Below are 11518 nucleotides of genomic sequence, written 5' to 3'. Positions count from 1 at the left end.
GTTACACAGTTTTTATGAGGATGGCGCTTTGACTAACTTTAGTCATTTGTTACCACCACAGTTCTCCAGCACAGATAGCTTCACGTGCCATTTACTCCGTTGCCATCACGTGACTGTAAATCGTGATGTCAAAAATAAAAATAATGAGAGCTAAGGGATTCGAACCCTTGCATCCGAAGATATCAGAGATTTTAGAGGTTAAATCCACCTAAATCTGACGCCTTAAACCACTCGGCCAAACTCCCACTGTTTGTTGAAGGAAGTAAACTTAACTATTACCTATACTGTAATCTCGAAGTCGATGGAAATTTAAGTAACAAAAATATTCGTGAGATATGGGTGAATTTTGAGATAATTGTTGGCAATTCACTGTTGATAAAGGCAATATTATTTGGTATATAGAATATACTAGAAGTTCTCCTCGAGGATATAGGAATTCAGGAGATGGAAGTAGTAATTATACATAAGTCTGTGAATGCTTCAATTGTCATTATATATGTTTTCATTCATTTCCTATCAATCCTTGCGTTTCAGCTTCCACTAATTTCGATGGCTGTTTCCCATCATTTATGTCCTCTTGTAGCAGCAGATATAATCATATACGATTAATGGGAATACTAATCGATAGACGTTAGTTGAATCTTGTTCCAACTTAGTGGACTATTGAGTAAGGTGTTATAAAATTTATCACTATAAACACTACTTAGGTCTTGAGAATGCTCGCCATAGTAAAAAGGGGAGAAAAAGAAGATCTTCTAATGTACATCATTAAGCATAGTACTCAATAACTTCCCAGTTTAACCCCTCGCTGGTTACAATTGAGCCTTTCTTTAAATTTTCGTAGCTTTGTGGAATTCTCTTAACTTCCTTACCATAGCTCAACAAGGAGTCAAATTTGCCGGAATCTTTTTCCAATAATCTGATGAAGTTCAAACCCTCAGTAGTATTTTCATTCTTTTTGGACAAAAATCCTTGAACCCATCTACCAATGACTATAACTAACCCATCATAGGCTCCGTCAACAACTTTAAGGACAATTGATTTGGCACTTGATGTAAATTTCTCATTATTTGGCGAGACGATGACAAGATCTTCTCTTGATGGGTCAACAGGTTGCCACAATTCTCTGAAAGGGACACTTTCCTTGTCGGCACCAAACGGGTAAACAGCACCAGTTTCTTCGACACAACCAGAATCCCAATTTTTCCAACTGGTGTTTATCTCACCACGGTGGGTATTTGGAACATTCAAGTACACATTTGTATCCAACCAGAAGTTGAAATCTTGAGTAATGACACCATTACCCATATCATTAACTTTAACGGTTTTATTTGTACCGGCAAACGCCCATTCGAATGGAAAAGCTAACTCATTATTACCGGTTGGTTTAACAAAAGGCCTCAAAGATATGTAATGGCCGTCAGTAGAAACAGAGGATAAGGTGAACGTTCTTTCGTTTGGATGAGGGCCTACCTGAAACAAAAGTCTTTTTAATAATGCTGGCATTGTGCTTTGTAGAATTGTTTGTTTGTTTTTTATGGTCTCAGTATTCTTTTTTAAAATATGTTCATTTATGGCATGGAAGGTAGAGTTGACTTTATATTCATAGCACCTCGGGCAATTTACGACCGAGGGACTATGAAATTCACTTCAACCAAAACGGAGCGGAAGCCATACCAGCGGAAAAGCTTTTACGTGAACGAATTCAAAAATAAAGATTCAGTTTCAAGTTTCTTGTTTAAATCGGATCTTTTATAATTGGCGTAATAACACATCAGGGAACTAAAATTTAAAATTTGAAGACTATGTTACATGATATTTAGTTATCGTGTTCTATAAATGTACCATATAAAAAAACGTCTTTACGTTTTGGATCTTGAGCAAGAATCCTAGTAAAATGAGAAATGAAAGAGATAATGAACTAAAAGATGAAATGGCTAAATAGTTGAATTTCATTAGTGAAAAACATCTATTTAGCTAAAAGGGCAGAGTAATGTAACTTAGTTAGAAATTGTGTTACATTGGTTTGGATATTGCCTGTCAGTAAGTGGTTGAGGGAATAAACCATTGTACATTAACCTCTGGGCATCCCATTCTAAACTGGATTCTGTCTTGTAACACCAGATAATCCAACCCCCTCTCATTTCAAAGGCATCTAATTGGGCCTCAACGAAACGTCTTGTGTTTTCTTTTCTTTCATCGGACCATGAAGTGATATCATCATTGTTAGCACAGGATCCAATGTAAGAAGATGTTTGGTCACCGTTAACCCAAGAGCCATCGTATCTAGCACCGAAACCAACACTATTCAACCATTTGGTACAGTCGGTCAAAGCGGCAGCAAATTCACCACAAACCGTCCAGTGAGATTCATTCAAGACCCCAGTACCCCATTCACAAGCAACCTTTATACGTTCTTCAATAGGCTTTTCCAATTGATCAGAAGCAAAAACTTGGTAATGATGATGGTCGATAGTGACACCCCAGTAGCCATTGTCTTCAGTCATAAAGTCGTCCCAATAATTGAATGGTTGGAAAGCGTCATGGATGATAATAACCTGGTCACTCTTGATGTTGTTTCTCAAATATTCGTAAGCTGGCGCCAAATATTCCTTCTTCATTTTATCCATATCTAAAACAGGACCTAATGGTTCATTAATCAATTCGATACCGATAACGGTGTCCAGGTATTCATCAGCAGAGTATTTTTTCAGTATGTAGTTCAAAGCCTTAGTAGTGACAGCCAAATTACTATCCTCCAAAAACTTATATGAATCTCTCAAACCAGAGTTATCAAATCCATTTTGAGAACCAGCTGCACCATGCAGATCAACCCAGACCTTCAAACTGTTATTTTTTGCCCAGCCAATAGCTTGGTCCAGGTAGGCTTCTTGTAAGCCACTAACGTAAGGGTCATTGTCCAAAGTTTGGAAAGCCCAATAACCAATAGGAATTCTAACAAGGTTAAAACCTTGAGAAGCGATGTTGGCGAAATCTTGTTCTTTGTAGAAAGTTGACCAATGGCTCTCTAAACGACTTTTAGCCAGGTCCTTTCCTAAATACTGACAGAAATGGTATTCATCGACGGGAATACCTTCATCGTTATCATCATTAGTACGGAATGCTTCAAACAAAGATGGTGTAATATAAGGCTCAAGAACTAACCAACCACCAATGTTGACACCACGGATTGGCTCTCCAAGGGCACCGTGGCCGTAATCGTAGAATCTCTTTTTATTCTCTTCATGAACAAATTGGATAGAAGAAGGATCTCTTGCAGGTACTGGTGTGGCGATGACTGATGACACAGTCAACAGTGTATATAATAGTGTTTTAAGCGAAAGCATTTTAGTCGGTTTAATTAACTAAAAGAAAGAACAGACAAAAACAGAGCCTTTGTTGTTACTTTTAGTTTTAGGAGTTATTTCTTATTTCTCAGACGATATATAAAGATCATTATTCGAGGTCAAAAACAATTATTTAAACAACCTGTGAAAATATAAGTGTTCTGTTTCAGAGATTCCGCCCAACTTATATAAATTTTTAATCGTATGATCCACGCCATTTCATTCATGGTGTCTTTCCTTCGTAGCTGCTAATATGACGATATGGGATGGCAAGTTCAAATTTGTTACACCACTAATCCATATGTACACACACAGGTACGTATCACGCTAAGATCATAATGGTGTCCTCGAGAGAGGAACCCAGCAGGATCGGTGGGCATCTCTGGCAAGCCACGGTCTTGAGGTTACGGAATTTCACCGTGCGGTGTTGTCTGTGTGCAATCATGTTTTTTTTGCAACGCGGGAAGCTCACGGGCTTGTCTGAGGCAGGGTGTGCACCGCACTGAAAGCCTTGGAGAAGAATGCCTGGGCAATTTTTCAAGCATTATTTATAGTAAACAACAACGCGCGTGCCATGTATAATTCTATAAAAAGAAACGTTCGGAAGCAAGCCATTAGATATTATAGTTATAACAATATATACGTATGCTGGCGGAGTTTGAAGTCGCGTTTCAGATTCGAGCAAGAAAACTGTATAAAACTGACTGAAACAGGCAAATGCTCGTATGATCTGGCTTTTCTTTTTTTGGCTTCAAGGGCGGAGGCTTGTCATTGACGAGAAGTAAATATTGATTGTTCCAAAAATTACACACAAAAGAGTATTTATTATATATTGCGGAAGCAGGCTCCCTGCGTTACTTAAGGTTAATTTATATTCAATTTTTAGTAACGTTCAGTTGTTACGTCTCAATATACGGAGGAGATTCCTCTTTTTCTCCAATAGTCACTTACCGCATGCCATTCCCCCCTTACATTGCGTATAGCGTTAACAACGCTCTTGGGAAATACTTCTTTCATCGTATATCCCATTTCCTTTAAGGTATGCAGTGCAGATTTACCAACCATAGAGAAACTTTCCACTTCGACGTGGTCGGGCAGTAACTGATGGTGTATACGTGGATAGGCTATTGTTTCTAATATAGGCATATTATACCAGTAAGTCCTCACAATTGCTTGCAAAACACTCGTAGTGATTCTTGAACCACCCGACGCACCCACCACAAGGTCTGGGATCCCCAGTTCTGATAGTACGATGGTTGGTGCAGTAGATGATAAAGGCCTTTTTCCAGGTTCGGGGAAATTGTATATGGAGGGAGCCAGTTCAAAACTGTTAGATCTGTTAAATTGAGCGAAATCATCCATTTCATTATTGAAAATTACCCCTGTTTTTGAGTCATGTACCAGGGAACCGAACAACAGATTGACTGTCGTTGTCAAAGAGACAGCATTACCATGAGAATCCACTATACTAAAGTGTGCAGTTCCATGAGGGTTATTAATATCGTAAGCTGGATCATAAAGCGTCCAGTTTTCTAATGTTTTGAAGCTACCATCTTGAGAGTTGCTTCTAATAGTTTTCACCGCTCTCAAGGCCCATTCAGGATTCAACACCTCTTCGATATGCTTCGGCAATTTGTCACCTTGAAAGTCGCCCAATCTACTTCGCGCGCTTGCCATCCATTTCATGCTTTCGAGCAAATGGTAGGTAGTTTCTTCCACGTAATCACCTCCTTCTTGATTTTGAAAATTGTCCATTATCCTTAATGCTGCGAGCAGTGCAGCCCCAGAACTTGAACCGCTACTTGTCAATACAGTCATATCATTATCAGGAATGAAGTTTGCACCCTGCCTGATTTTCATGGACAGTGGTTTGGTAACGTGGACATCATAAGATTCAACGTCTCCTAAGTTCATTATTCCATTGTATTTTTCTATGGTGCTAACCATCGATTTGGCAATCCAGTGATCAGGGTCATAGAATGGAGCAACGGTGCCATTTTTTGCTAGTTCCATTAACATACTGGATAGTGCTGGTCTCTTGATCCAATCCCCTTCTTTCAAAACACCATCCTGGGTTGAGTTCAATACAAACGACCAATCCTCTTTCAATGTGAGGAAAACATCTTCGTAAAGTTCTAAGGTGGCACCGAGTGCTTCACCTATTTGCCAACCGGTGATTCCTAATTTCGCCACTGGTTCGATTAAATCAGACCAATCAACTCGGCCGCTTCCCCTCTCTTTGAATAACCGATAGAGACCCATGAGTTCTCCGGGAACACCAACCGCAAGTCCTCCTATCTTTGAACATAAGGAACAATTTTCAAACATAAATTTATGCGAACCCATGGGTGCCTTTTCTCTAAAATCAATAGATAAATGATCTTCATCGCTTTTACCAGAAAACACCACATAACCACCGCCTCCAATACCGCTATTGAAAAAGTTTACCATACCTTTACAAAGAGCTTGTGTTACTGCTGCGTCTGCAGCGTTGGAGTCGGGGAATTTCAACAAGACTTCATTTATAGTTAAATTACTACAAATCTCCAAATCGGAGCTAATAGCGCCATGCAAGCCGACTTTTAGGAGTCGGCTATCAGGCGTCAAACTGGGGCGTCGAAGTAAAGGATCAATATCAATATTATGGTGGTCCTTATCGCTACCGCTGTCATAGTCAAAATATGCTGCAGATTTTTCAAAATCTCGATTAGCAAAGCCTCGAAGAAGATGGTTTATTTTTTCCAGAGTTTCTTGAGAGGCAAATGATACCATTTCTGTCGGAATTCCAAATGTTAACGTACATAGTATTAGCAGAGTGAGTGTACGCAATATGGGATAGGTATTTGAAGTCGAAGGAACTTTTATATTACGAAGTAGCATAACTGTGGGGTCTGGTTTGTTCTACTTTTGTCTTATCTTTTTGTGCGGCCTACTATCTCTCACTTGTATCAGCTTAGATTTTCTAATCTATCGTTTAAAGTAGTCACCACAATAATGAATCAGGATTGTGATTTGTGGAAGAAACAAGAGAATAAAGTTCAAAAAAGTGCCTAATATACACACATGTACATATATTTGTGTATGCAGATTAGGAAGTTGAATGGATCAATGCTGTTATATTCCCTTAAAGAAAATTGATAAGCGGGCAAAAATCGGCACTAAGATACTCGAAGCGGCGGAACTTTTCTTTTGATCAACATCAGGCACAGCCGCTGAGTAATACAATTATGATTATATCGATAACGTAGACAAAATCTGGAAATTTCTCCCATTCTCACTTTTCATATGTCAACAAACGCTTGTGTGGAGATGGTTCAAATCTACCACACTTTCCAATGGTACATTGAGCACATTACCATGAGCCACCACACTTCCCAAGTCTTAGTACACTGAGTCGGGTAAGTTTATAACATAACTGAAAATGTTCTCACAAGTTCGAAGTTATAATATGAGGTCTGTACTATAAAATGAAGAAGGCACCTAGGTCACAATCAAAGCAAAAAAATAGCAATGACAAGATACTATTGTGAATATTGTCACTCATATCTGACTCATGACACGTTAAGTGTTCGTAAGTCGCACTTGGTCGGTAAGAACCACCTTCGAATAACAGCAGACTATTACAGGAACAAAGCAAGAGATCTTTCTAGTAAGAATGGCCATAAAAGACATCACATTGGAAAGAGGGGAAGGAGGGAAAGAGAGAAAAGTAACGAAAATGAGAAGCTGAAGGTCGCATGCCTTTCAAATAAAGAGAAAAGACGAAACTTGAATGTGAAGAAAATGAACCAAAAGGAACTGTCACAGACATCGATAAATACTTTGCAGTCTTTATACGACGGCTCTCCGGGATACTCCAAAGTATTTGTGGATACTAATAGGTTTGATATAGGTGATTTGGTCAAGGCTAGCAAATTACCCCAAAGAGCTAATGAACGGTCCGCGCAACATTCGCTCAAACAAACTTCAAGATCCAGAGATGAAACATGTGAGAGCAACCCATTTCCTAGACTGACGAGTCCGAAGAAGTTGGAACCGCCAAAGATACTATCACAATGGAGCAACACTATTCCGAAAACCTCTATATTCTACACTACAGATATACTACAAACCACGATTAAGGAATCAAAGAAGCGGATGCTTTCGGACGGCGTGAGGAAATCATCAACCACCAATGGATTTAAAAGGAGACGGTATGGAAATTAATGTTTATTCGATTAGATTATTAAATATTATTATGTAGAGTATTTTCATCCCAAGTATAAAAGATAAATGTTAACAACGAATTAACATGGCATGACGAGAGAGTAAAAGACGAAGAATTAAAGTTTGAAATTAATTGAATTGAAAAAAAGAGGTGTGCGGAATGCAATTATTAGTTGAGTGTGCGCTATCATTAGTATCATGAGAATTAAAAAATTGAAGTGTCCAACATTTGAGTGTTTAAAACGGGTACCGTTTCTTCTTTCATCTTTTATGGTGTTTCAGAAAGCACTTGCTTTTCTTCATCATTAGGTTGTAGTTTCTTATCATGGTTGCTACCTGACCGGAAAGAAATGAATATCATGCCGATAAGCCCAAGTAACAAAACTCCAACAACGACGATAATGAATGATATTATGAATACGGCAAGTATGTTTTCGAGCGGTTCATTTTCGAAGTTGAAATTTGATAAATCTGCAGATCCTGAAACGAGCGTATGCACATCTCCGTTCGCTTTCTCATCCGAATTTAAAATCTTCGTCAGCAATTTAAAGATCTCATCCCCTATACTGCTCTTGACGCTATGATGTCCATCGCACATGGATTTGGAGCTTAATAATGCAACGCTAGATGGCTCATCGAGAAAATTACCTTCGACCATTTCTTGTCTTCTATATCGTTTTTATCGTACTTAGTCTATAATGCGAAAAGAATAATTTGTTACTTGTGAGAGAGAATGTGTGCGTGTGCGAAGGAGTATCCTACAATACCAACAAAAAACTGAAGAAAGCTTTTAAAACATTTATTAGATATACTTACCCACAGAAAGACTGCCTCAATATATATAAATCTATCAAGGACCTTATACGATTCTTCTTTTTTTTTGTGCAGTTACATCTAAGTGTGTATGACTTGGTACCCAATTAGTAATACAGCGACGCACCACGGAGTTCCTCTACCTACATACGTAACCCTTTTTTCCTTGTTCAAAAAATTTCCTTTTTTCCCTTTTTGTTTTTGTTTTCGATCTCGCAAAACTCATCTCTTTACTCTTTTCTGTTAAATCGCCGCTCTTGAAAGAACGGGTGTTCTTTTTAAGCCGCAACGCTTGTGCGGACTTTTCACTGGCTTCTCCAGATAGCTCCAAAAGAAAGCGCGCGGTGTTCTATTGTTTCTCTTTTTGCAGTCCGTTTTTCGGAAATCACATGTAGCTAGCCCTCCATTCGACCCGAGCGGTGCGGCCATTGCCCTGGATTCCTTCTACAAACCCGACGAGTGTCGAGTCAGCAAGCCCCGCGGCTATAGCCTCAGAATGTGTTCTCTCGCTTTCCCGATCCGTAATTAAAGAGAAAGTGAGAAGGTGTCCCATTAATATGAGTCGACTGCAATTCATTCAACCTAACATTTGTTTAGGAATGAATGTATAACAATTGCATATAGAGTCACCCTTACCACTCTAGCTATTCAAACGATCTTCGAAAAAGAAAAAGATTCGTATGAAAACCTACTTTATTCACATTCACCTTTTTTTTCCTTCTTTTTTTCGTTTACGCGTTAATACATCGATTATGAACTTTTGAGGAAAAGTAATTGCCGCAGCGTCTGTCGTACCAGACGACTGTTGTTTTCCATTACCAGAAGAGGATAATAGTGTATTTTTTTATGTGACATTTGTAAGCCGATGGGGCACTATTTTTCAGCTAAAAAGAACAGAAATTTAAGTGAGTACTGCTCACATGTTATGTGGAAATCAGAACAGCTCACACGTAAGAAGGATCCAGAGAAAAAGCGGGAAACGGCTTTTTCGTTCGAGGTCTCGGCGGCTCTTAACGTCGCAAAATGAAAATAAAACTTAAAATCATATACTGTTGATCAGCATTTTCGATGAAACGGACTAAAGAGAAAGTTGGGATACTCCTTTTTCTAGACATTTACCGCTCTGTTGTCTATTGAAATGTTGTACACTAGTTGTTACAACGTGGTTATTATCAAAAAATAATGCCATCTTTCCAAATGTTCTTTTTGAATAAGAACAGCTAAACAGAATTTGCAATTTCTTGTCTAGGAAATGTTCAAAGTGCTTGCGATGCAGGTGTTACCATCGTTATATTTAGTCAAAACGAATTATATCACCATATACGAACCAATTATGCATCTTAAAAAATGTAATTTATTTACCCGACCAATGTTGTACTTGTCCCAATAAATCAAGAAAAAAATGTACAACTACAAGAGTGTTATAAGAAGAAGGGGTGTTAAGTCAAAGACCAGTCCAAATTATCGGTCATTTGGTTAGCTAGCCTTAAAAAGACAGTCACATCACCGCATTACGTCAAGTCAGAATGTTTTCCGTTGCTTCTAGAAGATTCGTGCTTAATGCTTCGGTCTTACCATTGAGATTGTGCAATAGAACTTTGGCAACCACAAGAATATCCTATAATGTCATGCAAGATTTGTATTTGAGGGAACTGAAAGAAACAAAGCTGGCCCCAAGCACTTTGCAAGACGCCGAAGGCAACGTTAAACCTTGGAATCCACCAAAAAAACCAAGTCTACCAGAATTAGAACTTCAAGGTCCAGACGCATTGAAGGATTACACTGAGCAAAATGTAGAAACCGCTCATGTGACCAAAGAGTCTGCAGAGGGTGAGTCAGAACCAATTGAAGAGGATTGGCTAGTTTTGGATGATGCCGAGGAAACCAAAGAGAGTCATTAGGCTTTTCACCTCATCCTCTTTAACAAAAAGAAGAAAAAGCAGCTGAATGAATAAATTAAAAACAAGATCATTATTTCTACCTCACTTCCTTTCATTTTTATATTCGGATCTAATACAATAAAGAAAAAGCAAAATATTCTGCGCACCTTTTGTAATCAGCCACACAAAACGCAGACTTTTCTTTTTTCAAGTGAAAAATACAATTGTACATAGACATATTTTTATCTTTCCTATTACTACTATTCTTTCCACTCTCACTATCTTTTCTATTCTACTTACGGATTACTTCAGCCTTAGTAAATAATGATCCCTTTATATAGGATGTAACTGTCCTCCTTCAGAATGATATCGCACTGAACGAAAGCTCATCCCACCGAGAAAGAAAAAAAATTTTCTTTTCTTTTTCTTTTGGCGAAGATTTTGAAAAATTTGAAGTGTATGATCAAACATTTCCTCACCTTTTTAAGTTTGTTTCGTTTTTAAACAGCAAGGATTGCTCTCTCAGCGTTTTTTTCCCTCAATCATTTCTAGTCTAGCACTTAAGGAAAATCAAATAAACTCATTTATTCATAAATGTCTGCCCCAGCTGCTAACGGTGAAGTTCCAACTTTCAAATTAGTCCTTGTTGGTGATGGTGGTACTGGTAAGACCACTTTTGTCAAAAGACATTTGACTGGTGAATTCGAAAAGAAGTACATCGCCACCATTGGTGTCGAAGTGCATCCTCTATCCTTTTACACCAACTTTGGTGAAATCAAATTTGACGTCTGGGATACTGCTGGTCAAGAAAAATTCGGTGGTCTAAGAGATGGTTACTATATTAATGCTCAATGTGCCATCATCATGTTCGATGTCACCTCTAGAATTACTTACAAGAACGTTCCAAACTGGCACAGAGATTTAGTTCGTGTTTGTGAAAACATTCCAATTGTGTTGTGTGGTAACAAGGTCGATGTCAAAGAAAGAAAGGTCAAGGCTAAGACTATCACTTTCCACAGAAAAAAGAACTTGCAATACTACGACATTTCCGCTAAGTCCAACTACAACTTTGAAAAGCCATTCTTATGGTTGGCTAGAAAGTTGGCTGGTAACCCACAATTAGAGTTTGTTGCTTCTCCAGCTTTGGCTCCACCAGAAGTCCAAGTCGATGAACAATTGATGCAACAATATCAACAAGAAATGGAACAAGCCACTGCCTTGCCATTACCTGATGAAGATGATGCTGATTTATAAGGGAAAAGTGACAGTACA

General features: G+C 38.5%; 7 protein-coding genes and 1 non-coding gene across 8 annotated transcripts; 3 read left to right on the top strand and 5 right to left on the bottom strand.

Moving 5' to 3' along the window:
* Positions 1 to 144: 144 nt before the first annotated feature.
* On the bottom strand, positions 145 to 245 carry Smki_12.trna12L. Its single transcript is given in 2 exon segments — positions 145 to 188; positions 208 to 245. It is a non-coding gene; the product is annotated as a tRNA-Leu (tRNA).
* A 523-nt stretch (positions 246 to 768) lies between these two features.
* HRI1 (Hri1p) lies at positions 769 to 1506 on the bottom strand (the record flags this gene model as incomplete). Its single annotated transcript, XM_056224407.1, has 1 exon — positions 769 to 1506. One exon carries the CDS (start codon positions 1504 to 1506, stop codon positions 769 to 771), a length of 738 nt encoding a protein of 245 aa, XP_056078329.1.
* A 494-nt stretch (positions 1507 to 2000) lies between these two features.
* Positions 2001 to 3347, bottom strand: EXG1 (glucan 1,3-beta-glucosidase; the record flags this gene model as incomplete). The annotated part of the gene is made up of 1 exon (XM_056224406.1): positions 2001 to 3347. The coding sequence occupies one exon, from the start codon at positions 3345 to 3347 to the stop codon at positions 2001 to 2003; it is 1347 nt and encodes a 448-aa protein (XP_056078328.1).
* A 906-nt stretch (positions 3348 to 4253) lies between these two features.
* ECM38 (gamma-glutamyltransferase) lies at positions 4254 to 6227 on the bottom strand (the record flags this gene model as incomplete). Its single annotated transcript, XM_056224405.1, has 1 exon — positions 4254 to 6227. One exon carries the CDS (start codon positions 6225 to 6227, stop codon positions 4254 to 4256), a length of 1974 nt encoding a protein of 657 aa, XP_056078327.1.
* A 630-nt stretch (positions 6228 to 6857) lies between these two features.
* Positions 6858 to 7553, top strand: YHC1 (Yhc1p; the record flags this gene model as incomplete). The annotated part of the gene is made up of 1 exon (XM_056224404.1): positions 6858 to 7553. The coding sequence occupies one exon, from the start codon at positions 6858 to 6860 to the stop codon at positions 7551 to 7553; it is 696 nt and encodes a 231-aa protein (XP_056078326.1).
* Positions 7554 to 7821: 268 nt separating this feature from the next.
* Positions 7822 to 8211, bottom strand: SMKI12G3540 (uncharacterized protein; the record flags this gene model as incomplete). Its single annotated transcript, XM_056224403.1, has 1 exon — positions 7822 to 8211. The coding sequence occupies one exon, from the start codon at positions 8209 to 8211 to the stop codon at positions 7822 to 7824; it is 390 nt and encodes a 129-aa protein (XP_056078325.1).
* Positions 8212 to 9892: 1681 nt separating this feature from the next.
* ATP14 (F1F0 ATP synthase subunit h) lies at positions 9893 to 10267 on the top strand (the record flags this gene model as incomplete). The annotated part of the gene is made up of 1 exon (XM_056224402.1): positions 9893 to 10267. The coding sequence occupies one exon, from the start codon at positions 9893 to 9895 to the stop codon at positions 10265 to 10267; it is 375 nt and encodes a 124-aa protein (XP_056078324.1).
* A 573-nt stretch (positions 10268 to 10840) lies between these two features.
* Positions 10841 to 11500, top strand: GSP1 (Ran GTPase GSP1; the record flags this gene model as incomplete). Its single annotated transcript, XM_056224401.1, has 1 exon — positions 10841 to 11500. One exon carries the CDS (start codon positions 10841 to 10843, stop codon positions 11498 to 11500), a length of 660 nt encoding a protein of 219 aa, XP_056078323.1.
* Between the last annotated feature and the right edge of the window lie 18 nt (positions 11501 to 11518).

Source organism: Saccharomyces mikatae (assembly GCF_947241705.1).
Source record: "Saccharomyces mikatae IFO 1815 strain IFO1815 genome assembly, chromosome: 12".
Classification (NCBI taxonomy): domain Eukaryota; kingdom Fungi; phylum Ascomycota; class Saccharomycetes; order Saccharomycetales; family Saccharomycetaceae; genus Saccharomyces; species Saccharomyces mikatae.
This window is presented reverse-complemented; position numbering and strand designations above follow the sequence as displayed.